Source organism: Poecile atricapillus, chromosome 7, assembly GCF_030490865.1.
Source record: "Poecile atricapillus isolate bPoeAtr1 chromosome 7, bPoeAtr1.hap1, whole genome shotgun sequence".
NCBI classification, from domain to species: Eukaryota; Metazoa; Chordata; class Aves; order Passeriformes; family Paridae; genus Poecile; species Poecile atricapillus.
The window spans coordinates 4,110,220-4,136,573 of NC_081255.1; the positions used below are offsets into that span (position 1 = coordinate 4,110,220).

At 46.7% G+C, this 26,354-nt stretch overlaps 1 protein-coding gene across 1 annotated transcript in view; it reads left to right on the plus strand.

The window, feature by feature from the left end:
* HMCN1 (hemicentin 1) overlaps positions 1-26,354 on the plus strand; it is a 173,309-nt gene that overhangs the window by 140,318 nt on the left and 6,637 nt on the right. The window contains exons 72-103 of the mRNA XM_058842962.1: positions 1,971-2,112; positions 3,110-3,254; positions 3,984-4,111; positions 4,433-4,589; positions 4,772-4,893; positions 5,076-5,240; positions 5,420-5,527; positions 5,669-5,806; positions 5,950-6,084; positions 6,317-6,586; positions 7,066-7,256; positions 7,622-7,835; positions 8,304-8,438; positions 8,920-9,110; positions 9,591-9,672; positions 10,681-10,950; positions 11,448-11,618; positions 12,146-12,316; positions 14,578-14,748; positions 16,001-16,171; positions 16,333-16,503; positions 16,884-17,054; positions 17,274-17,423; positions 17,594-17,731; positions 18,058-18,179; positions 18,976-19,213; positions 20,328-20,390; positions 21,381-21,500; positions 21,762-21,896; positions 22,257-22,370; positions 22,644-22,769; positions 23,412-23,540. Of these exons, the coding sequence (XP_058698945.1) occupies positions 1,971-2,112; positions 3,110-3,254; positions 3,984-4,111; positions 4,433-4,589; positions 4,772-4,893; positions 5,076-5,240; positions 5,420-5,527; positions 5,669-5,806; positions 5,950-6,084; positions 6,317-6,586; positions 7,066-7,256; positions 7,622-7,835; positions 8,304-8,438; positions 8,920-9,110; positions 9,591-9,672; positions 10,681-10,950; positions 11,448-11,618; positions 12,146-12,316; positions 14,578-14,748; positions 16,001-16,171; positions 16,333-16,503; positions 16,884-17,054; positions 17,274-17,423; positions 17,594-17,731; positions 18,058-18,179; positions 18,976-19,213; positions 20,328-20,390; positions 21,381-21,500; positions 21,762-21,896; positions 22,257-22,370; positions 22,644-22,769; positions 23,412-23,540 (4,954 nt within the window). The remainder of the gene's footprint in view (positions 1-1,970; positions 2,113-3,109; positions 3,255-3,983; positions 4,112-4,432; positions 4,590-4,771; positions 4,894-5,075; positions 5,241-5,419; positions 5,528-5,668; positions 5,807-5,949; positions 6,085-6,316; positions 6,587-7,065; positions 7,257-7,621; positions 7,836-8,303; positions 8,439-8,919; positions 9,111-9,590; positions 9,673-10,680; positions 10,951-11,447; positions 11,619-12,145; positions 12,317-14,577; positions 14,749-16,000; positions 16,172-16,332; positions 16,504-16,883; positions 17,055-17,273; positions 17,424-17,593; positions 17,732-18,057; positions 18,180-18,975; positions 19,214-20,327; positions 20,391-21,380; positions 21,501-21,761; positions 21,897-22,256; positions 22,371-22,643; positions 22,770-23,411; positions 23,541-26,354) is intronic.

Here is a 26,354-nt window from a genome sequence, read left to right on the forward strand (position 1 = left end):
AACAAGTCAACTATAGCTTGAGGAAGTCACCTGTTTCTTCTCTGCACAGCAATATATAACATTTTAGCCCAATAGGCAGTTGACATGAAGCTGTTTTCACTTATTAACCTGTCACCTTTGCTTAATTTTGCTGCACTGCATCTGTCTCTTAGCCACTAAGCTGACAGGTCACATACTCATGCATCTCTCTGTTATAATTTCTGGATCTCTAACCTAATCTATAAATCACACTATTACAGTTCAAACTTCAAACTATTTTACCTAATACAATTTCTTACCTACTTAAGACATATTCTTACTTATAACTATAGAGACATAAGTTTATAATTTCTCTACCTAATGTCTGTGTACTTTCATCACTACATCAATCCAGGTTTTTTCTAAGGCTGCAGATTTTTGGTTTCCAACACTAGACATAAGGAGAAATCAGTGTCCTCCCCAGTGCCTGGTTGCTTTCTCAACCCCAAAGAAATGTAACAGCTGACTAATCCTGAGCAGCTGGAAATGGGTGTCCTTGGGTGGGGGAAGAGAGGTGAGCACCTCCTTGGCACATCATCCTCCTTGCCTGGAAATGAGGAGGTGTCACAGTGGCAAGAGAGGGATGGAGAAAGGCAGGTTCTCAGCCTGCAGTGTTATTTCTATTTATATATCACTGTTTCTGTGAAGCAGCCTTGTTGTGAGGGTTGTCATTCCTCTGGCTTTTGTTGTCTTCCACTGGGCAGATTTTGAGGTGAAGCCTGCCCTTTTCTATCTCTGTGCTGAGTGATGGAATTGTGCAGCACCACCTTCTCTGGCAGCAGAGCTATGGAAAGATCTGCCCTCCAGCAGCTTTGAAGTTGTGGCACTCCTGACGGATTTTGGAAATGGCATTGAGGGTTAAGAAAAGAATAGGAGCCTCCTGGCCTAATCAGGCTTTTTTCAAACACTAAAAGACTTGCTGAGTTCGTATTTTTTATTTTCAGTGAGTTTTCTGGCTTAGCTTGAGTAGAGCCTAAGGATTAAGTTATAGCTTCATCCCCTGTCTTCTGTTATCTCTAGGTTTCTGTATTTAGAAACCATCACACATGTTGTGTTCTCAACAGGAAATGCCAGTGATTGTCCAAAATCTGTCAATAACCCACCCTGGTGTGGAATTGTGCCCTCTGAATGCTCTGGCCCTGCACTGCAGCCTTGGAGCTGATGTCTGCTCTGATGTGAGAGCAGAGTACCAGGGTGCTAATGCAGAACCAGAGGAGTTTCATCTCTCCTGGGGTGCCCTTCTCAGACCCCCTAACCAGAAGAGTAGATGGGAATGTTAGCTTTCAGTTCCATCCAGAGGGTGGGTAGCACATAGTGGAAAAGCTAAGTTTGTACTTTGTTTCCTGCTGCTTTTTATCCATTCAGGTCTCTGAGCACTTGTAGCTGATGTTGCTGACAGTGATTGATGCAGACGCAACCCAGGCTGGGTGTGGTAAAGCTCTTACTGAACTGGCTCTGGGCAGGGCCTGTGGAGTCACTGCAGGGCTGGGAAGAGGGGCAGCCTGTGCCCAGAACTGCTGGCTGGTGAACTCCTGGATGGTAAACTGAGCTGGCTAAGCCTGACTGTGAAGCTGGAAGAACAGTGTAGAGAAACTTAGATTTCCTTCTGCCTATAGTGTGCATAGATAACAAGATAAATGAAATTAAATGTGCTTATTAAGTGCCCCTTTCCATAAAAACTCCAGAGCCCTTTGGCTCTGTAACACCTGCCTTCTTCACGCACAAGCCTCAGTAGGGGTTTCAATGGAGAACCAGTAAGCAATGCTAAGTTTTAAAAGCTTTCTTTACCCTCTTCTTTTCAGGGATATAAAGGCAGCAGTGAGTTCAGTCCCTGGTTTATTGGTGCCCTTCTCTCCTGGCATTCATTGCTGTGCAGTGGAAGGATGTTCTGTGCTCAGGAGAGGCCAGCAGTGAAGCTCTAAACCCCTGCCTGTGTCTGTGTGTGCCCGCAGGGAGGCCCCCGGCTGCGGATCCTGTCCAGCGGGAGGTACCTGCAGATCAACAACGCCGAGCTGGGGGACAGCGCCACATACACCTGTGTGGCCAGGAATGTGGCAGGGGAAACCACCAGGGAGTTCCTGCTGGCAGTGCACGGTAATGTCATGGAACAGCTTTGGGCAGCTTGGGCTTTGCATGGCGTTTCTGCAGGAGTTCAGGCAGCAAGGACTGAGCATTTGTGGTCGCTTTCTAGCCATACGTTGTCCACTCAGGCCGTGTCCAAACTGTGGGGCCATGTGCATGGCCTCATGTCCTGCTGCTGAGCCCACAGCTGGCTCCCAGATCAAGGGACCTGCTGGCCACTTGCCATGGCTCACTCCCTGTCCATCTGCGCTTCCTGCGAGCAGAGACTGCATCCAGCCATCATCCTGACACGGAGTCAGGATACATCCAGAGTGAACACCCATATCCACAACTGGCAAATGCTCTTGGACAAACCCAGAGCAATTCTTTGAAGCATTTGACTGATGCCTTGGGGACAAGGTTTCATAGCTGGTTTAACACGTTACTTGAGAGCTGTGGCAGCTTCTCTGTGCCTGGAGAGGAGAGGGCTTGAGCAGCCTTACACTTGATACTTGTCCTGTGCTACCAGAGCCCTGAGCTCCATTTTGAACCTTTTTATTTTCTCACCTCTAGTCTGATGAGAAGCTATTCTACTTTCACACTTTCCCCCTTTTTTCTATTCAGTTTCCAGCCCTGTTGTACGGGCCCTGCCTTACACTGTGTCCCCAGTGACTGGCCTTACCTAGTCCAGCTAAAGTCCTTTTTTCTCCTTAGTGTGTAATCAGGAAGCGAGGATGTCCCCACAGCCTTAGCCTGCCGAATTCCATGTGCTGAAATCCTGCTGTTTTAGCTCAGTGATACCCTTTGCAGTAACTTGCAGAGCTGACCTTTGCAGTGCATTTCAGCCTAAACTTTTCTTTCTCCTTCCCTGCTGCACCTTGGCAATTACCGTCACCCAGAATGGTAAGAAACTTGTTCCTGTCTTTGCAGTGAGCCCAGACCTGCTGCTGCAACTCTTTTCATTTGTTCAGTTTCAGACATTGCAATGTAGAGTTACTTCCTTTGTATCATCAGCAATTCTCCTTTGCAGTGGCTCCCACGATCCGGAGCAGCCCCCAGACCGCCATGGTGCACATCAACACCTCTGCCCTGCTGGAGTGTACTGCAGAAGGAGTCCCAGCCCCCAGGATCACCTGGAGGAAGGATGGGGCTGTTTTTACTGGAAATAGTTCCAGGTATTGCCCAGAATTTAGCATAAATATTCTTCATTGCTACTTAAGAATGTATTTATTGCAGAAACTTAATTAGACATTAAATTGTTCTAGAGAAAAATAGCAGCACCAAACGTTTCACCTTTTTGTTGTTAAGAAGGATAAAAAAACGTTGGCAACTAAATATAATAATAATTATTCTGACATTAGAGATTTTGGACAGGAAATGTGAAATATCTTTAGATTGTTATATGTACACAGAGTTTTGGGATGCAGACAAGCAATTTCATGCAGACCAAAAGCTATTCTGTATTTCATGAAACTTTGGTACATGTTCTAGTACCAACTTTTATTATAGTGAATACTTTCTGTTTCCTGACTATTTTATAAGGAAATAGTTTGGCATTTTCTACAACTGAATAAAAGTTAAGGAATTCTTTTCTATTGCAAAGAAAAAGTACAGGCATTATTTAAGTTTTTTTAAGGTTAAATGAGAAACCATAAAAAAGGGGGTTGGCTGTTTTCTGTAAATCCAGTATAGTTTATATGAAAGCACCATGTCAGCCAGATTTCATTGTTTCTGTGGGAAATGGATGTGTTGTGTAAGAGTGAAATAAGTTAGAAAACTCTGTGCCCCAATTAATGCATGCCTCATTTAGGCCATTGATTGTGTTCTCTGAGTCATCTCTTCCTCTGCTCTGCCAGTGTGCCCTGTTGATGGACGGTGGGCAGCAGCATTTGCACTTGTTGCAGGTATTCTGTGTTGGAGGATGGGTCCCTGCACATCCCCTGGGTGCAGGTGGCTGATACGGGCAGATACGTGTGCATGGCCACCAACGCCGCCGGCAGCGAGCGCCAGCGCATTGACCTGCACGTGCTCGGTAAAGCTTGGGGCTGCCACTCAATCCACTGATGGCAGCTTCCTTCTGCCAGAGGCACTTTCAGTTTAGCCCCTTCTTAGCTGCTCTGCTTAAAAAAAAAAGGGGGGAGAAATGTACATATATATACATATACACATATATATATACAGATACATATATATACATATATATACATATACACACACATATATATATCACATACCGATACATATATATACATATATATATGCACACACCCACAAATATATATATATATATATAGATATATATATATATATATATATATAGTTATTCTAAATAATTAGGGGTTTTTGTCCTTAGTTCCTCCAGCTATTGCTCCCGGGCAGACGAATATCACAGTTACTGTAAATGTGCCAACCACTTTGCCTTGCGAAGCCACCGGAATTCCTAGACCAGCAATTAGCTGGAAAAAGAATGGGCATCTGCTTCATATTGACCAGAACCAGAATACATACAGGTGAAAGGTGTTTCTTTTTTTTTTTTTGCTGTGGGTTTTAGGTTTTCAGGGATGATTTTGGCACTTGAAAAATCTATCTGTGCTTAAACACTACCTTGTCTAGCCAGCAAATTCAGTGGGCTGATTACCTGAGAAGGAAAGAAGTATTTCAATAGCTTTTACTTTCTTTTTTCTTTGTTCAGACTTCTGTCTTCAGGTTCCTTAGTAATCATTTCTCCCACTGTGGATGACACTGCTGTCTATGAGTGCTCTGTATCAAATGATGCAGGAGAAGATCAAAGGGCAATTGATCTCACTGTTCAAGGTAGAGGGGATATTGCTATTACATTTGTGTGGCACCCAGAACTTCTTTGGGGTGTTCCAATGTTGAGATGAGAGTTTATTTCATTCCTGTTTGATACTGATATCCATAAGTCTCTGGTATTTCCAAGAATTTATAACAAATGAATGTGGGTAAGTAACCTTTTCCCTGCTCTTGATTTTCAGTGCCCCCATCCATAGCAGATGAAGCCACAGAGCTCTTGGTAACAAAGCTGTCTCCAGTCGTGGTTTCCTGCACTGCCTCTGGTGTTCCTGTGCCCTCAGTTCATTGGACCAAAAATGGCATTAAATTGCTTCCCAGAGGAGATGGCTACAGAATTCTCTCTTCAGGTAATGTGCTGCAGGAAAATTTGTACAATCAGGCACATCTGTAAGTAATGAATTACAGAAATGCAAACAGTCCCCCAAAGATCTCCTCTCTGATGGCTTGGATTGAAATGAGGGATGCTGTAAGGGAGCACCTGTGCCTTGAGGATGCTCTGCATGTTGTGGTGCTCTCTCTGCCCCAGGAGCTGTGGAGATCCCCTCTGCCCAGCTGGCCCATGGGGGCAGGTACACTTGCGTGGCCCGGAACGCCGCGGGCTCTGCCCACAGGCACGTCACTCTGCTTGTGCAGGGTAAGCTGGAGGCTGATGAGCAAGGCTGTTCTGGCAGCCAGTGGTGCTACTTCAGCCTGCTCAGGTTGTACAATTTTAGTGCTCTTCTGTATTTTCCTAGCTCTGAATGTTATGCTTTTCCCTTTTTCTTTCATTCCACAGAGCCGCCTGTTATCCAGACCCAGCTGAGGACATTGGATGTCATTGTGAATAATCCCATTGTGCTGCCCTGCGAGGCCACGGGCAGTCCTCTGCCTGTGATCACGTGGCAGAAGGAGGGCATCAACATCATCACCACAGGTACCCTCCCAAAGCCTGGGACCCTGCCTGTTCCTGTGACACAGATGCCCATTTTCTTTTCTGAAACTTGTGTTTCTCCCTGCCATTTATTTAAAACCAAACACCAAACCAAAAGTGTCATACTTTGATTATATTTATTTTAGGGAACAGTTACATGGTCCAGCCAAGTGGCAGTTTGCAGATTGCCAGAGCAGCTGTGGAAGATGCTGGCACTTACATGTGTGTTGCTCAGAATCCAGCTGGCACTGCTCTGGGGAAGATCAAGCTGAAAGTTCAAGGTAAATCACCTTTGAAACACCTTCTCTTGGTCCAAACACAATTCTGAGCAATAGAAAGGGACCTAATGCTTTCCTGTTTGATGCGACACTGAACAGAGCCCGGGAGGTTTATTCCCTTTAGTTAGATGGCTACTTCAGTGTATGCTTTTAGAGTTATTTTCACAAAGAACTAAAGTGTTCCTTGCTTCTTACACCATATAATTATTTTAATAATTGTCTTTGTTCCTTTCAGTTCCTCCTGTTATCAAGTCCTACGTGGAGGAATATGTTGTTGCTGTTGATCAGTCTGTCACTCTGCAGTGTGAGGCTGAAGGCTACCCTGGGCCAGAGATCAGCTGGCATAAGGATGGGCAACAGATAACAGAGTCCATGCGAAGGAGAATCCTGAGCACGGGAGCTCTGCAGATCCTGTTTGTGCAGCCCGGGGACAGCGGCCGCTACACCTGCACAGCAGCAAATCCCGCAGGATCCACCACCTCCAACATGGAGCTCACTGTGCACGGTAAAGAACTCTACCTGGGAGGGCAGGTGGCACTGCAACAGCTGGTCCAGACAGGCTGAGGACTCCACATCCCTGCAAGTGTCCAAGTCCAGGCTGGATGCGGCTTGGAGCAGCCTGGGATAGTGGAAGGTGTCCCTGTGCTCAGTAGGGGGTTGAAATGAGATGAGCTCTAAAGTCCCTTCCAGCCCAAACCCTCCCGTGATTCCACGATAAGTGCGACTGTACGGAAACGATGTGTGTTACCAGTGTGACACCACAGTGAGTAAGGAGCTAGGGATGTACAGGAGGAGTTAAGGAAAATTGTGCTGCTTAATATAGGGGAGTGTTACTAAGTTGTAATATTGGTCAGTTTCTTGAATTTTGGCACACAGTCATTGATGGAGATGGACAGTCCAGAAGGTCCAGGCAAGGGTTTTCTTCAGTTCAGTGTTGTGCTTGGATAATACCCAGAAGAAATGTTTTTCATGACCTCCCCACAGTTCCACCCAGGATCCGCAGCACAGATACGCAGTACACGGTCACGGAGAGTTCCCAGGCTGTTCTGTCCTGTGTGGCTGAGGGGATCCCAACACCAACAATTAACTGGAGGAAGAACAACACACTGCTAAGGGACACAGTGGGAAAATTCCAGACTGTGCCTGGTGGAGACCTCATTTTGGTCAATGTTGTGGTAAGTTCCCTAAATCTAAACTATTACTGGACACATTTGGCAGTGATAAGATCCACTTCTGGGTTAGTCATTGTTTTTGATTCCTTGTTCTTAATGTTCCAAAATCATTATAAAAGTTCTCATTTTCCACTGGGGAGTAAAATCTATGAAGAATTTGTAGTGGTAAATGCTCAGGAAGAGTAAAAAGAAGTGTTAGTCATCCTTCAAATTTAGGGAAGTGGAAGAGCTCAGCTGAGCATTTCTGCTGAATGCTTGTTCCAAGCCTTTCAAGATTCTCTTACTGACATGAGTGGCATGTGCTGTAGGATATATCTGAGCTGTAGGACATATCCCAGCTGAAATTTCCCCACCATGTTTCCTTCTAGCCTGAAGACTCTGGCAGTTACACCTGCATTGCCACCAACGCTGCTGGGGAGGACACACACACGGTCACCCTGACAGTTCATGTGCTCCCAGCTTTCACTGAACTGCCTGGAGACATAGCCTTGACCAAAGGAGAACAGCTCAGGTTAACCTGCAAAGCAACTGGGATACCTGTCCCCAGAATAACGTGGACCTTTAACAATAACATCATTCCAGGTGAGTCCCTGATGGCCATTTGGCTGCAGATTTTTTCCCCTGTCCAGCATTGCAGTTCAGGGCAGGGAAGAACAAAATTCTGGCTGGAATATAGTGTTAGTGATTGTGTGAGGAATATCTTTAGTGTTATGCAGTCACGTAATTAAACTGCCTCTGAGACAAAGCTGTAAGGAAGACAATTAAAAAAGGTCCCTCTTCTGTAGCCAATAATGTAGCACACTAAAAAAAATAATACCTGATGATATTTACTCAGCATCCAAGGAGCAGATGCTTGAAATTAAGGGGCAGCTGAAGTGAATAGGTGCATGTGGGCGAATGTCACAGCAGTGACTTTCTGTGCGTTCCTGGAATGTCTCAGGGATGCACAGGGCCTCTGAGCTGTGCTGCAGAGAGTGCACAGATTCAAACACTCCTGTGAACTGTGTATATTTCAATCCCTGGATGACCCTTTTCCTGCTCTCCTTCCAGCACAGTATGACAATGTCAATGGGCACAGTGAGCTGCTCATTGAGAGGGTGTCCAAGGAGGACTCTGGCACCTATGTGTGCTCTGCAGAGAACACAGTGGGCTCCATTAAGGCCATTGGCTTTGTCTATGTCAAAGGTATGTGAAATAAAGCAGCTGAGGTCGTTGCTGGACAGCTCCCTGTAACCATTGGGTTTGGATAGTGGAATCACGATGGAATGGGTGGGAAGGGAACTTAAAACTCCTCCAGTGCCACCCTCTTCCATGGGCAGGGACACCTTCCACTAGCCCAGGGTGCTCCAAGCCCTATCCAGTCCGGCCTTGGACACTTCCAGGCATCCAGGGGCAGCCACAGCTTCTCTGGGCAACCTGGGCCAGGGGTCTCACCACCCTCACAGGGGAGAATTTCTCCCTAATATCCAATTTGAACCTGCCTGCTGTCATTTTAAAGCCATTCCCCCTAGTATATAATACCTTGCCAATGGCTAAATGGGAAAAATCCAAACTGGTTGAAATACCCCTTCCAGAAAGTGTGAGGTGAGTGATCCCTGCCAGCAGTTATCATTAGGAACACCTCATTTTGGCTCTACTATTTCTCTGCCGTCCCTTGTTTTTTCAGAGCCTCCAGTCTTCAAAGGGGATTATCACTCCAGCCGAATTGAGCCCTTGGGTGGCAATGCCATGTTGAATTGTGAAGTCAGGGGAGATCCCCCTCCAACCATCCAGTGGAGCAGAAAAGGAGTGGGAGTTCAGATTAGCAACAGGATCCGACAGCTTGTTAATGGTTCCCTTGCTATCTATGGCACTGTGGTGAGTCATGCCCCGATACTTTGAGTGTCTGCCTTGAACTTGATTGATAAAGGTATTCCTGATCATATTGGTCTGAAAGAGTCAAGCTAGATATTTATCCTTTTTTGCTTTTACCTTTAACAAATGTTTTAATTAAGACTAGTAAGACTCAAATTATTGAGGCAAAAGCCAGGAGGTCAGAGTTCTCCCTGCTTGTCAGAAGGACTGAATTCACATATTAATTATTGGTGTGTGAGATCCTGGTCATGACCAGTTAAACAGCACCTTTGCTCTTTGCCTTAAGAAAGCCTGGGTTCTATGGGACAGCTGAAAAGCAATTGCATTTTCCATGTGCAAATCTCTTATTCTAAATCAAAATTGCTAATATGAGCAGCAAGACTCATGTTTTTCCCCCATGAACTCATGTCTGCATTTTGAATTGGAGTTAAAATTCCCTGCCAGGAAGGGCTCTGTAGACTGAGCCCCTGTTTTGTTCCTCAGAATGAAGATGCTGGTGACTACAAGTGTGTGGCAACCAACGATGTGGGCGTTGTGGAGCGCAGCCTGACACTGACCCTGCAGAGTAAGGCTCAAAGGGAGGCTTAATGCCTCTTAAGGGAGGGAAAACTTGTCTGTGGGGAGGTGCAAACAGCTCCTGGGGGAAGTGTTGCAGATTGGGCACTGCCCTGGAGGTTTGGACTCATTTCCTCTTTCATGGAATTGTAGAATGTCTTGGGTTAGAAGGGACTTTAAAGATCATCTGCTGTGTGCAGAGCTTCCACTAGAGCTGGTTGCTCCTTGAACACTTACAGAGATGAGGCAGCCAAGAACTTCTCTGGGCATCTTCATCATGAATGTTTGAGAGTCTGGTCTAAGCTGTGATTGCGGTCAAAGAAGAGAGGGATGTAAAGGGTGGTTGAGCCTCATCATAGAAACCAGTATGGAATGAGCTGAATCACTCTCCAAAAGGGCCTGTTTCTCTGAGGTCACTCAATACAACAGGAATAAACTAGACTCTCAACATATAAAGTTGCATGAGGTGAATCCTAATTTTCACCGACAATATTTTATTTTTGGCAAAAAAAGATAACGTTAGAATTTTCTTTACTAGTTGGAAAATTTTCTAAGCATGCCCTTCCTACTGTAGACTCGAGCAGTGCGAGTCTGTTCTTACCTCTCAATTGTTTCTGGACATGAATATTAACACCTTCCTGTGGGTTTTATGAAAAACAACCCATTTTAGCAATAAAGAAGAGCATATGCACTTATATCTTGGCCTTATTTGCTGCTTTAGTCCTCAGATTGCTGCATGTTCAAACCATCTTATTGTTGGCATTGTAACGTGTGTCTGTTTGGTGGCACTTGGGGACATGGTTTAGTGGTGAACATCAGTGGTGGTGTTGTGTTGATGGTTGAACTTGGTGATCTGACAGGTCTTTTACAACCTTAAGGATTCTGTGTTTCTATTTTGCCAGTGGGGGATCAACAATAATAATTTTAATCAAAGTAAGCTGACTTCTCTGCACTGGCTTTAATGCTAAATCAAGCCTGTGCCCATGTGCTGTTGCCCAAAGAACCCTTTCTCTCCCAGGCCCCCCAGTCATCACTGTTGAACCGGTGGGGACCATGCTGGAGGCCGGTGCCACGGCGGTGCTGGACTGCCAGGCCAGGGGAGAGCCCCCTCCCACCATCAGCTGGTCCCGCCAGGGACAGCCCGTGCTGGGCGGTGACAGAGTGACCCTGCTGCCCAACGGCTCCCTGCGCATCGCCGCGCTGCAGAGGGACGACACCTCCGAGTACGAGTGCGTAGCCAGGAATCTCCTGGGATCCGTCCTCGTCACAGTACCCCTGACTGTGCAGGGTAGGTGCAAAAAGCATCAGAGGGGCTTTGAAGCTGGTAGAGGATAGCATTAATCTGGATCCAGTGTGGTCAAGGTTCATCATTCATTTTATGGATGAGATGTTTGATCTTGTCTACTTTATAAGCATTAGGTGTAAGGTAAGCCTAGTCTGATGTTTGAGTGGGATTCTCTTTCATTAAACTTTCTTCCATTATGCTCAGCCAGCAGGGAGAGACAGAGGCTGTGGAGGGTGAGAGACAAAAATCATAATGAAAGGGTCTTGAACCAGATTCCATCCTCAGAACACAGCCATAACTGAACTGTGTCTCTAAAGAAAAGCATTCAGGAGCATATGCAGCAATTGTCTTTGAACTATGGTAAGAGATTTTTGCACAGTAATGACGTGAAGTGAGATGGATTTCCAAGGGTCAGGAGGTACAGTTTTCACTTCTCTGTGTTGGCCTGAGGGATCTGTAGGCACCAGCAGTGCCCAGCAGCATCCCTGCTCTTGTTGCAGTGCACGGTGGGTTCTCCAGCTGGCTGGAATGGCAGGCGTGCAGTGTCACCTGTGGCCAGGGTGTGCAGGAGCGCGTCCGGCAGTGCGACAGCCCCGTGCCAGCCAACGGGGGCCGCGGCTGCCAAGGGCCCCACACCGACCTGCGCAGCTGCCACCGCCAGCCCTGCCCAGGTACTGCTGCAGTCACACAATCCCACAAGGGTATGGGTTGGAGGGACCTGGAATTCCATCCAGTGCCACCCCCTGCCATGGGCAGGGACACCTTCCACTACCCCAGATCGCTCCAAGCCCTGTCCAGCCTTGCCTTGGACACTCCCAGGGATCCAGGGGCAGCCACAGCTTCTCTGGGCACCCTGTGCCAGGGCCTCCTCACCCTCACAGAGGGCAATTCCTTTCAAATACCTAATCTAAATTTCTCCCCTTTTAGTTTAAAACTTTTCCTCTGTGTCCTATCTCTGTCTGCCTATCTCAGTCTCCCTCCCTCTATTTTGTAAACCCTGTTTAAGTACTGAAAAGCTGCAATGAATTGGTACTTTTAATGTGTCTTGCATTAAGTGCCCAAACAATGAACTTTTGTCACCATAGATCTTTATGGAAGATTAATTTTTCTAATTAGTTGTAATTAATTTTGGAAAGAAAATTTCAATAAATACCACAAAACTATTATTGAATGAAAACTGGGATTTTCTGGCCCTTAGTGGATGGGAGCTGGTCGGAGTGGGGGCTGTGGGAAGAGTGTTCAAGGAGCTGTGGCCAAGGGAACAGGACAAGGAGCAGGACCTGCAGTAACCCACCAGTTCAGCACGGAGGGAAGCCCTGTGAGGGTAGCACTCTGGAGTCAGTCATGTGCAATCTTAGGCCTTGCCCAGGTAAGAAGAGTTATTTAACCTTATTTTCATGAGGGGCTTCTCTTAGAGGTCTCTTTGTTTCTCCAAACCCAAATTATCTTAGTTTATTTTTAGTTGTTAATTACTTTTTTTTCAATTGAATGGCATGAGTTCTTGGAAACAGGAATCACTGAAATAAGTGTAAGAAATCTCAAAAATTTATTTTCTTTTTTTTACACCAGTAAAAATATCAATTTGTATTCTAATGTTTTCCAGTACTTGTTACCCATGTCCTGACAGTGTAAATTCTTTCTATGCTAAACCTTTCCTGCCAAGCCAGTTAAAATAAGAACCAACTATTTAAAGCTATGTAAAAATTATTTTTAATAACTTAAGATTTTATCTGTATATTTTACTCTGTTATAATTTTTAGCTACGTTTTGCTCCCAGCTACCTGAATGTTCAGGTTTCCTTCCTGTCCCATGAGTATTTCCTACTTTTGACAACTTAGAGTTTATTCAGAGCCTTCACCACTGACATGTTCCCTTCTGTACACTTTGCAATGTTTGATTTTTTTCATTTTTCCCTGGCTCTGTTGCCACTGTGATGCCAAACACTCATCCGTGGACCTGAGACTCGTTTCTCTAGGCTTTGGCAGGAAAATCAGCTTTGGCTGCCGCTCTCTGGCCAGGCTGCTTTGGCCCTCCTCAGGCCTCAGTCCTACCAAGGGAATTGAAAAACTCCAGATTTGATGAAGTGTTCAGTTCTGGTGCTCCATGGTGGTGATGAAGTCATGTAGTCAAAAAACAGAAATTACAGGGTCCATCTCCACTTGTCAAAGTGCTGATTGTTTGGTCCACTGCTCATGGCATTTTGTGGGGGATTTGGGATGTCCTGGGTGTGTGGTGTGGGGGGATCAGGGATATCTCAGGTGTGTGTTGTGGGGCGGTGTGGGGGGATCAGGGATATCTCAGGTGTGTGTTGTGGGGCGGTGTGGGGGGATCAGGGATATCTCAGGTGTGTGTTGTGGGGCGGTGTGGGGGGATCAGGGATATCTCAGGTTTGTGTTGTGGGGCGGTGTGGGGGGATCAGGGATACCCCAGGTGTCTGTTGTGGGGGGATCAGGGATACCCCAGGTGTGTGTTGTGGGGCAGTGTGGGGGGATCAGGGATATCTCAGGTTTGTGTTGTGGGGCAGTGTGGGGGGATCAGGGATACCCCAGGTGTCTGTTGTGGGGCAGTGTGGGGGGATCAGGGATACCCCAGGTGTCTGTTGTGGGGCAGTGTGGGGGGATCAGGGATGCCCCAGGTGTGTGTTGTGGGGCAGTGTGGGGGGATCAGGGATATCTCAGGTGTGTGTTGTGGGGCAGTGTGGGGGGATCAGGGATATCTCAGGTGTGTGTTGTGGGGCAGTGTGGGGGGATCAGTGATACCCCAGTTGTGGGGCAGTGTGGGGGGATCAGGGATACCCCAGGTGTGTGTTGTGGGGCAGTGTGGGGGGATCAGGGATACCCCAGTTGTGGGGCAGTGTGGGGGGATCAGGGATACCCCAGGTGTGTGTTGTGGGGCAGTGTGGGGGGATCAGTGATACCCCAGTTGTGGGGCAGTGTGGGGGGATCAGTGATACCCCAGTTGTGGGGCAGTGTGGGGGGATCAGGGATACCCCAGTTGTGGGGCAGTGTGGGGGGATCAGGGATACCCCAGTTGTGGGGCAGTGTGGGGGGATCAGTGATACCCCAGTTGTGGGGCGGTGTGGGGGGATCAGGGATGCCCCAGGTGTGTGTTGTGGGGGGATCAGTGATACCCCAGTTGTGGGGCAGTGTGGGGGGATCAGTGATACCCCAGTTGTGGGGCAGTGTGGGGGGATCAGGGATACCCCAGGTGTGTGTTGTGGGGCAGTGTGGGGGGATCAGTGATACCCCAGTTGTGGGGCAGTGTGGGGGGATCAGTGATACCCCAGGTGTGTGTTGTGGGGCAGTGTGGGGGGATCAGTGATTCCCCAGTTGTGGGGCAGTGTGGGGGGATCAGGGATATCTCAGGTGTGTGTTGTGGGGCAGTGTGGGGGGATCAGTGATACCCCAGGTGTGGGGCAGTGTGGGGGGATCAGTGATACCCCAGGTGTGGGGCAGTGTGGGGGATCAGGGATACCCCAGTTGTGGGGCAGTGTGGGGGGATCAGTGATACCCCAGGTGTGGGGCAGTGTGGGGGGATCAGGGATGCCCCAGGTGTGTGTTGTGGGGCAGTGTGGGGGGATCAGGGATACCCCAGTTGTGGGGCAGTGTCCAAGCTGTGGTGCTGTTGCAGTGGCTGGCGAGTGGAGCCCGTGGGGGCCGTGGGGACAGTGCAGCACCACGTGTGGGAAGGGCACCCAGACACGGCTGCGGCTCTGCACCAGCCCGGCCCCGGCGCACGGCGGCCCCCGCTGCCAGGGCCCTGACACTCAGCTCCAGCTCTGCTACCGCCGGCGCTGCCCAGGTGAGACCAAACTTCTCCTTCCCTTCCCCAGTTCTGCTTCAGTCTTGGGTAATGGTTTCCGTGAAATCCCTGAAAAAACTCCCCTTCAAGCTTTTTATTGTCACTGACTCTGTCACTACTTAGCATCTACTGCAGAGCCTACAAATGGGATTTCTTTCTCTATCCTTGTTGCTTTACCTCACAGAAGCCACATTTTAAATTATTGATAGTTAAATGATAGGTTTCCTAATTATTTCTTTTTTAAATTTTCTTATATTCTCTTACTCATTTATCCTTTTCTTCCACATTTCAATGACTGCTTCATGAGAGGATAGGAAAAATCACATTTCTGAAATAGGACTTTTATATTTGGCTGAGTGCAGGGATAGTGGAGGGAAATTCCGTGGATTGCAATGTGCAACATGTCAGACTGAGCCTTCTGGCTTCATGCTCCATTTTGTCCTTGCCAGATCCTACACAGATCATCGAGACCAGGAAGCAGTAGAAGGGAGAACTGACCTTGTGATGGTGGACTTTATTAAAGCCCATCTCATTTTACCCCTGCCATGGGCAGAGGCACCTTCCACTAGATCAAGGGTGCTCCAAGCCCCATCCAGCCTGGCCTTGGACACTTCCAGGAATCCAGGGGCAGCCACAGCTTCTCTGTGCCTGGTCCTCCCCTCTTTCCCAGGGAAGACTTCTGTCCCAGTATCCCATCTAACCCTGCCCTCTTGCAGTGGGAAGCCATTTCCCCTTGTCCCAAGTCCCTCTCCAGCTCTCTTGTAGCCCCTTTAGTCACTGGAAGGGGCTCTGAAGTTTCCCTGGAGCCTTCTCTTCTCCAGGTGAACACCCCCAGCTCTCCCAGGCTGGCTCCAGAGCAGAGGGGCTCCAGCCCTGGGAGCAGCTCTGGGACCTCCTCTGGACTCTCTCCAGCAGCTCCATGTTCTTCCTGTGCTTCTGCCCCCAGGGCTGGGGCAGCTGTGCAGGTGGGGTCTCACCTGAGGAGAAGGGCAGATGGGCAGAATCCCCCCTCCCCTGCTGCCTACACTGGGGGCTCAGCCCAGAGTATGGGGAGTTCTGGTCCCACCCCAAATGGCCAGGGCTGGTGGAGCTCTCACCCACCTGCACCCCTGGTCCCTGGGGAGAAATCCCTGAGTAGCTGAGATGCTGTAGAGAGTCAGTGGCATCCATGTTCAGTTTTCCCTGATGTAGCACTGCTGTGCTGTATTACTGCTGGAGTCAGAGGCTGTAACTGCCATGCCTCTCTCTCCAGTGGATGGGAAGTGGTCTCTGTGGAGTAGCTGGAGCGCCTGCAGCGTGTCCTGTGGGGGAGGCAGCAGGCAGAGGACACGCCACTGCTCTGACCCAGACCCACAGTTCGGGGGACACAAGTGTGAGGGGAGTGACATACAAATGGATTTTTGCAACAGTGATCCTTGCCCAGGTAAGTGCTTTGGGTTGGGCTGTTCACCCGCTCTCTGGGTTTGGTTGTTTTCTTGTGGGGAAAAGAAAATTTAGAAGTTGCTCTCCAACAAAAGTATTTTCCCAGATTGACTGTCTCGTTTTAAATCCCCGAGGAAGATAAAATCTGACTTACTCTTGCAGTTCATGGCAACTGGGGCCCATGGAGCAGCTGGGGAACTTGCAGTCGGACATGCAACGGGGGCCAGACAAGGCGGTACCGAAGCTGTGACAACCCACGCCCGGCCAGCGGCGGCAGGGCCTGTGCTGGGGCTGATGTGCAGATCCAGAGGTGCAGCACGGACCTGTGCCCAGGTCAGTGCTCACAACAGGAGCAGGAATGCAACTTTCCCTGCAAGGCATCAGAGTATATGCCACATAATGAATGTAGACCACCCACAGAAGCATCCAGGGCCAGGTTGGATGGGGTTTGGAGCAAGCTGGATCAGTGAAAGGTGCCCCTGCCCATGGCAGGGGGTGGGACAGGATGACCTTTAAGGTTCCTTCCAGCCCAAACCCATCTGGGATTCTGTGTTTCTGATGGCAAGAATGTTCACATCTGCCCGTTACAATGGTTTTATTCTCCTTTGAGTTATTCCTTTAGAACCTTGGTTCCTCCAGAAAGGAATTGACTTCACCATAACCGACGCAGCCTGAAGTATTTAAATTGAAAAATTGCTCTCTTTATTCTGCAGTGGATGGAAACTGGGGGCAGTGGCAATCATGGAGTCAGTGCTCTGCTTCCTGTGGAGGAGGAGAGCAGACCCGGGTGCGCCTGTGCAGCAGCCCAGCCCCATTAAACCGTGGCCGTCCTTGCCCTGGGGACTCCTCCCAGATATCCAGGTGCAACACCCACGCGTGTCCTGGTGAGTATTTACAGCCTACACACAGTGCCAGGTGGTGAAAGCCTGTGGCTCTCCTGATTTCACTGGTGCTCTCTCTCATCTTGGCCAGTTGACCGGGTGATTTAATTTTTTGGGCTTAAATCTGCCCTGCAATTTCAGCTCGCTTCTCTCTCCCCAACAATACCTAACAGTGCATATCACATGGGATTGTGGTTTGCCTCTCCCCCATCCCTTGCACAGGTGGGCCTGCACATGCCAAGGGCAGCATCATTGGCAATATCAATGACGTGGAATTTGGGATTGCTTTCCTGAATGCCACAGTAACAGACAGCCCGGACTCTGACACCAGAGTGATACAGGCAAAGATCACCAACGTCCCTCGGACCCTTGGTAGGCCTTTTTGACTTTAATCAATTTTTCCTCTGAATGCACCAATACCTATGGTCTTCTGGTTTAAATTTGGAGGGTTACACTAGTTCTAGGTCTTCATATTCAGCTCTTGTGCATATGGGTCTGTGATGAGATAAAAGCTCCCAAATTTTCTGTGGTGTTTCCTTCAGGCCCAGCGATGAGAAAGCTCATTTCCATACTCAGCCCAGTTTATTGGACAACTGCCAAAGAAATTGGGGAAGCAATGAATGGGTTTACACTCACTGATGCTGTCTTCAAGAGAGAAACTCAAGTGGAGTTTGCAACTGGTGAGTTGCTGGGATAGACCAGCTCTTTCTGTGTCCAGTAAGCCAGATAGATGCTATATTTCTGAAAAGACAGCAGAGGACCACTGCTGAAATTTGGGTCTTGTGCTTACACTAATATTTGCAGATTGACTGTGGCCTTCTGAGGCTTTATTCCATCTTTCAGAGCTGTAGTTTGAAATGTGTCATGTTTTTTCTCATGGGCATGGTACACCTTACAAAGTGTAAGTATAAATAACTGGTCAAGAGACTCCAGTTTCAATTCGGTGTGGCTGTTGGGAGTCTGTGTTTGGAACGTGTGATAAATCAGTGTGCTGTTGTACTGCCAGGTGAGATCCTGCGCATGACGCACATTGCCCGGGGCCTGGACGCGGATGGGGCCTTGCTGCTGGATGTTGTTGTGAGTGGCCACGTGCTGCAGCTCCAGTCGGTGGCTGATGTCAGTGTCAAGGTAAAGCTGCTTCAGGTACCACCTCTGCTGTCATGAATTTGTACTTCTCTCACCCAGAGGAAAGCAGGAAACATTGAGTTCTGAAACCTGCTGTGCTGTGTGTGACTTCTTTTGTGCCTGGTTGAACTGATGATGCTGATGTTGCCTTTGAAAGCAGAAAGTTCTCAGAGGAGGGTGATATTGGTCTCGCAAGAGTTTGAGATGTTGGCAGGTAGTGTTGAGGAGGGTCTTCAGGGCAGTTACTGATGTCTGGTGTGTCGGTGTTGCTTTGGGCAGAGCTAGAAAGGTGCGTATTTAACCTCTCTGACTTAGTAGCAGGTAACCAGTATTTTACTGTATTAATCCCACCAAGTAACAAATATACCCAAATTTGTTGATATTTTGGAAAACTGCAATATGTAGTATGTCCAATATTTATATCCCTCTTCAGTGGCAAAATTTTTCTTTACCGCTTGTTTATTTAGCACATTTGTCAGCATCTGACTTATAATAAAAGCCAAATATTTAGACCTCAAAAGATTGTTATTGAGGAGTAAGATATTTTTTAGAAATCCTTTGCTGTAGCTTCCATCATCAGGATCCTCAGTACATCGCTCTGTATCTTTTTTAAAGTAATAGACCAGGCAGTGTTAAGATTCAACAGTTAAAATAAGAGTGAAAAGGAGCTGTGTGTGTGCAATACCCTTTGTTCAGTGGTTAAGATAAGCCCCTTTCTTTAAATGCATCTCACAACTCTGAAGTACAGGCCCAGGTGGTGCTGGTGTGGGAGCAGCTGATGACCAGGGTTCTGTTGCAGGATTACACAGAGGACTACATCCAGACAGGCCCTGGGCAGCTGCACGCACACTCCACGCGCCTCTTCACCGCAGATGGAGTCAGCGTTCCCTACACGTGGAACCACACCATCACCTACGATTCCAGCAAGGGGAGGATGCCCTTCCTGGTGCAAACACTGCACGCTGCCTCCATCACAACAGAGTACAACCCGCTGGAGGAAGCTGTGGCTTTCAAAATCCAGGCCTCCATTGCCAAAGGTATTGCTCTAGGCCCTCCCGGAAATCAAATAATGGGGAAAGAGTATCTTCTCTTTCTAGAATTCATTGAGTCACCCATAGTCTCAAAAGGAAATTCTGTGAAACTTGGGTAGCTTTAGTGTAGATCCCAGCACCTGAAAGTCTTGTTGATGTACCCGTAAATTCACTATTAGGTAGCGTTGCTAACTGCTGGCTTTTATGGACCTGAGTGACCATGCCCCCGTGTCATGGCTATGTGTGAGCAGATTTTCCATTGAGAAGCTCTAATTAATGAGCAAACTGGCCTGTTACTTTTTTAATGTTATTTGGATTTGTTTTTAAGTAGTAGAGAAATTACTCTGGTTTGGAAGTAAATGAAACAGAGCAATTGCCAGTCTCAGTTTTCTTTTCAGTAACAACATTCTAAATTAAGTAAAATAAGGTTTTCCCCACTTTGGCCAGACTAGGGACTCATTTGACTAGTACAATTTGAAAACCAAATACTTTTTTTTCTAATTTAAAAAGAGATCTGATAAAAGGGAGTCCCTGGGTCAAGATATGCCTGTGATTAGATCTGGCTAAACCTCTACTGAACTTGCATTTATTTCCTCCAACAATTAAGATACTGGTGCTTGGGATTTTTTTAAATTTTGTTTTTTAAATTTCAGTTTTCAAGCGGCCAAAGCCCTGTGTCCTTTGAGGAGTCTCTCCCTAAGTTTTGCATTGCAGTTTGTAGCACATGGTTGTGTTCTTCTGCAGTGACCTAAGATCTGTGAGATGTTGATTTGTTTGGTTTGGGTCTATTGTCTTCCTTTCTTGTGAAGTAAAACTGAATGGTCTTTATTCTTTCAATAAGAAACTCTCCAGGATGCATTAGGCTGGGGTGGAACTTGCAGCTCACTCTAAGGGGACCCCCACACACCTGTTCAATGTTATTCAAATCAGCACAAGCCATGCAATACTGACTTTTAATGCCAAAGTAGAAAAACCACTAAAGGCTGGATTTAAAAGATTCTGTTTTGGTGTTGAAATATAATAAATATTGTAAAATTGCTGGGCTGCAATTCTTACTGTTAAAGTAAAGGAATGGCCATATTTCTATCCACAAGTGACACGTGCTTGTTTTATCATACAGGGGATCGGAGCAACCAGTGCCCTGTGGGGTTTGCTTTGGACTCCTCCGGGCCTTATTGCTCAGGTAATGACTGACACGGGTGGCTGTAACCATGAAGTCCTAGAGTGCTTTGGGTGGGAAGGGGCCTTAAAAATCCCCTATTTCCACCACTGCTATGGGCAGGGACACCTTCCACTAGCCCAGGGTGCTCGAAGCCCTGTCCAAACCGGCCTTGGACACTTCCAGGGATCCAGGAGCAGCCACAGCTTCTCTGGGCACCCTGTGACAGGGGCTCTCCACCCTCACAGGGAACAATTCCTTCCCAACATCCCATCTAATCCTGCCCTGTGGCAGCAGGAAACAATTCCCTGTGTCCTGTCCCTGCAGGCCCTTGTCCCAAGTCCCTCTCCAGCTCTCCTGGTGCCCCTTCAGTCACTGGAAGGGGCTTTGAAGTTTCCATGAAGCCTTCCCTTCTCCAGGTGAACACCCCCAGCTCTCCCAGCCTGGCTCCAGAGCTGGACACATTGTTAAACCACCAGAACCTACATACTCTTTATTTAGAATTCAAAGTATGCACTTCAAAAAGCATGAGTTATCCTTGCTAAAAGGTTGTGTATCCAAGGGCAGTTGAAGATGTTACTTCCATCCTCATCTGCAATATGAGTAGTGCCCAGACAGCTTTTAAATCAGTACCTCAGGTACACGTGGAGGACACTGAGCCTCAGGCTCTGCTGAGCCTGCAGAGCAATGAAGGACTCAGGTGACCTGTGTGGAGGAAAGGATGTGTGTTGGCACCTCAGACAAGTGCCCATGTGTTCTTGCTTGGGTTGGAGGTGGAGAGAAGTACATGAGTGCACTGTCTGTCTCTCTAGAGTCGGGGTTGTCTTAGGGAGAAATCATCTGACATGATTTTGTAGACTTAGTACATTACCTCTTGAAAGGTTGCAGTGAAGGGAATTGCCGGATCTGGTTTTGCCCTGTGGGCTTTACTAGTCACACCCCTCTGAGGAAGGATCAGATTGGAGTAGTTTCTTGGGAAATCTCACTGGTTTTTCAAACATTTTCTTGTTCCAGATGAAGATGAATGTGCTGTGGGAAATCCTTGTTCCCACACCTGTCACAATGCTGTGGGATCCTACTACTGCTCCTGTCCCAAAGGCCTCACCATCTCTGCTGATGGCAGAACGTGTCAGGGTAAGAAAGGTGCTGCTGGGGACAGCTTAGATATAAATCTCCCTTAGATAATTTAAGGCCTTAAAATACCTTAAGAGGCACTTAAATTGCTAAGGAAAGGTTTTATTCAGGCCATTTTCTCATAAGAACACAATTTATTGGTGGTATTGTAATTATTTCATAGCTGAATGTATTTTCAGTCACATGTTTCTAGTTGCTTGTGCTGAAGGCGCTGGTCAGTGTGTCCCCTGTGCGGGGTTTGCAGCTCATTTCCCGTTGCAGACATCGATGAGTGTGCTCTGGGAGGGCACAGCTGCCATGCAGGGCAGGACTGCGAGAACCTGCCCGGCTCCTTCCGCTGCGTGCTCCGCTGCGGGAGCGGCTTCCGCAGGACACCCGACGGCTTCAGCTGCCAAGGTACACACGGGCTGTGGCTCGGGGGCATCAGCTCTCCTGCAACTGAAACTCACTTTAGGGGGTGTCTCCAAGTACCTGTCTAGAAATTTCCATTCTTAAGGTTGCAGATTTTTGCAGGTCTCGTTTTCCTATAGGTTTGTTCTGTTTCTTAATCTTTTGCTTCTTCTGTCTTTAGAAGTAAATTTAAAATCCCATCAGAGAAGAACTTGGCATTCTTGGGTTTGTGTCCCGTGTGTGTTTTCTTGTACAAAGATGAGAGAGCAGCAAACACTCCTGAGCAGAATTCAGCCAAACGCTGCTCAGGTAATGCCCAGGGGGCAACTCCCAGCCCTGGTGCCAAGGATCTGTGTTGTTCCACAGACATTAATGAGTGTCAAGAGTCCAACTCCTGCCATCAGCGTTGCTTCAATACCATAGGAAGTTTCCACTGTGGCTGTGACCCAGGATTCCAGCTGAAGGGCAGAAAATGCATAGGTAGGGATGAAGTTCTGAATGTCCATTCCCTCTTTCTAACAGAGTTCAACATTTATTTGTTGCTCTATTTGCTTACGAAAGAAAGTGTTGCTATGGATAATACTCTTGATGTACATTTTGGAATCTGTCAAGTAGTACTGAAAGCCAGAGGCAGCAAGAATTGGGCTGACTGATCTTTGTGCATGAAATGATTCAATGTGTGGACACAGGGTAATTTCATTACATAATTGAGTCCAATCCTGCACATTTTTTTTTGGCTTTTGTTTGAATAAGATGTCAATGAGTGCAGGCAGAACGTGTGCAGGCCTGATCAGCTCTGCAAGAACACCCGTGGTGGCTATAAGTGCATTGATCTGTGTCCCAGTGGAATGACCAAAGCCGAGAATGGGACTTGCATTGGTGAGTAGAAGCATTAATGCTCTGTGTGGTTATGGGAAACACAGGGACAGTGATGATGTTTATTTTTTTAAATAATCCTGAAGATTGTCCACCTCCTGTTATTAATACTTGCACATACTAAAACACCAACTTGTTTTCGCTTATGGAAGATCTATATTTAACTTCTTTTGTAGCTGGAAATAAAAAGCAGATGTACCCTTGACACCTCTAGTTCTTAAGCAAGAAAAGTGGGATTTCCTTTGGTGTCTTTTCTGTGTTGGCACCTTGATTTCTTTCAGTTATTCACTGACTGAAATATTTTGCTCTGTGTATGCATGATTTCTTAAGAGTTTGGCTCAGGAGCTCTCAATCAAGATCACAGGTCCCTGCTGCTTATCAGGGAGGGTTTTAAGCACAGCTGATGTCATAGGTGGTACCAAAGCTTTTGTTCCAGTGGAATCATGGGATGATTTGGGCTGGAAGAGACCTTAAAAATCACCTATTTTTACCCTTTGCTGTGGGCAAGGACACCATTCACTATCCCAGGCTGCTCCAAGCCCCATCCAGCCTATCCTTGGACATTTCCAGGGATGGAGCAGTCACAGCTTCCTCCCCCTGTAAGGATGTTGCAGAGCTGTGACTGTTCCTTGCTGTGTGCTGCAGATGTTGACGAGTGTCGGTCGGGGTCGCACCAGTGCCGCTACAACCAGCTGTGTGAGAACACCCGCGGCAGCTACCGCTGCGTGTGCCCGCGAGGATTCCGCTCCCAGGGCACAGCCAGGCCCTGCGTGGGTAAGCTGCCACTCAGTCCTCTCACACCTTTGCTCTGCTTTTGCCTTTCTGCTGCAACACAACAGCAGTGCTGTCCCTGTGCAAGACCATGCTGTAGAGACAAGTTTGCTCTGTGTTTCCAAATTGCCCATTTAAAAGTGTTCCGTTCTAAATACAGTCAGAGCTAAATGGTTCCAAACAGATTGGTTTGGGGCCATACTTTGAAAATAAAGTGTAAGAGGGTCTCAGAGCACTGGTGGATGGATGTGGCAAATCACCACTGCACAGGAGGCTTCAGTTATAAAAATCAGGTGGGGTTTGTTGATGTGTCTGGCTGAGCCCTGGCCTGCCCTGGCTCACCCCTGAAGGCAGTCACACAGGGAGTCATGTGGGTTCCCATAGGGAGCACTTGCCAAGGAGCTGCAAGAGGCCCAACAGACCCAGAACTGAGTTTGGCTCCTGAGCATCCCAAATAAACCTATCCCCCATCAGGACTGCCAGGGGTGTTCCCCAGCAGGCAGAGCACAGGGGTCTGTTCTGCATTTCCTCCTCAGTGCTCCCCTCCTGGCATGGATGGCTCCCAGCAGGGAAGGAATAGGATCCCTGGCACTCACAAGAATGCCAACCATGCAGTCACTCCCTGTTCCACCTTTAGCATAAAGCCACGAAAGGTTTTCTCCCATGTCACAGGAGGCTCCAGAGCTCTGACATGGGGTGCAAGAGAGTTTAATGTGTGGGGCCAGAGCAAGTGGATAAGCACTTCCCCTGGCATTTAAGAGACTTCAGGAAGGCAGTAGGATCATTTAGAATCACCTTTACTGCATTTATGTCAAATATTTAAAATGTAAGAGCTGGCCTCCTGATAATGAGGATTTCTGAATGCAGGTATGTGATACCGAGTGAGGGTGGTTTTGGTTGCTGTTATGTATCATGTCAGAAAAGCATTCCTCCCTGATGACTTCTTCAGGATTAACTCTCCTAAGTGATAAAGAGCTTTTTCTTATTTTATTTTATTAACAACCTAAGATTTTGGACTGTCAAAAACCAGGAATGTTTGGTATTTTTTTAAAGAGATTAAATTGCATTAAGTGTTTGGCTGTAGACCAAGATATTACTTCTGCCATCTGCCTCTGTACTGAAATAAAACTAATCCCAGACTCTTAACTTATATTTAAGCCATTTAAACTTCTGACAGGAAGAAGCCAGGTGAAGTCTAGGACTGTAGGTTTTCACAGAACACCAGGAGCCTTAAAGCTACTTTCTGACCAAGGGCCACTGAAAGCTCCCTCCTAAGGTGTTTTTATAGTTGGAATTTTTACATTCCTAAAATATATTTAAAATATAGACTGATCCAAAGTATTAATTTTGTTAATAAAATCCAGTTTTTATTGTCACTGTTGACAGTGAGCACGGGAGGAGTTGAAAAGTAAGTAGGGCCCAAGACTGAAACAAAAGTGAACTTTGCTCCTGCCTGTGCCATCTTTACCCTGGGTAAAGGCCTTTGTGCCACAGTACCCTGTTTTATTTGTTGGACGGGGATAAGATGCTCCTTTGTGACTCCCACGGAGCTCTGCCTGCCCATTTACCTGAATTACAGCATTTCTGGGAGCTCTGTTCTTTTCTCTCCACATAGGTGGAAGGGCTTTACTAAAAGCTGCTATAGTGCAGATTACACATGCAAGGCTATCTAGAATATAAAATCAGGTACTGATTTTCAAATTATAGCCTGAAAATGTAGCTATTTCAATTTCAAATTAATTTTACCTTGTTCTTGTAAATATTAGGGTTACCATGCCTCAGTAGCCTCTTCTCACAGAGGCATCCCTGGAACCAACTCTGGGGACTCTCTGCAGTCTGTTCTGCTTGTATTGCACAGGCTGCTCTTGCAGAAGAAATTGCTCCAGTTTTCACCTGTTGTCTTTCATAATGTCTGTGATAATCTTCTATTGCTTATCCACAACTTGTTCCAAGGACTTTGGTTGTCATAAAGACATCAGTGTTAATTTATTTTAGGCAGGTACAGAATGTAAAAGTCAGCATTTAACTGCTAAGGAAATAATGAGTTTGTTTTCTTTAACATATATATGAATAATAAATTTTTCATCTTAAGCACTTGCTGAGATGAATACACTTAAAATTCAGATTAGTTGTTTCCATACGTAAAGTGAAATTCTTGTTTGTAACACCTGAAAATTCTATGTTAAGGATAATTCTAGGAATATGTGAAGCTTCAGTTGTGTGTTTTCCAAATAACAGCTGGAAAATACTGTAACACTCTGCAATTTCTGCTTCTGGATTTTCAACTCTTAAAACATTTAATTATTAATATCCCCCTAAATTGTTTAAAACCTTAAATGTATCAAATATTAACGACTTCATAAAAATGCAGCCTAATGTTCTGCTATATTTCTGAGAATATTGATTTTTAAATACTATTCCCATGAACTTGTGGGAGTTGCAAGCTGTGCTGAAAAGCCTCTCTTCATAGGGGATCCAAATGAAACTGTAACACTTGCTTAATGGCATTTTTCCAATAGTAATGGAAAGAATACACACTATTATAAATTAATTAAACTATTGTTGAGTTGCCATTAAGATCATCTTTAATTTCTAGTAGGAGAATGTTTATAATATACGTCAATTATAGATATGTTGTGATATACTTTAGTAGCAGGTTTTTTATTTCTGGTCATTGCAGGGTTGTTTATAATTAATACTTTTGTCTTTTCTGGTGAAGAAATACTAAGTTTGAAAAGAAATACAATATATGTCAAATTTCCAGCTGAGCCTGAAGTAACTTAATAAAAACTATAGAAAATTTCTTTCTGGCAGTGT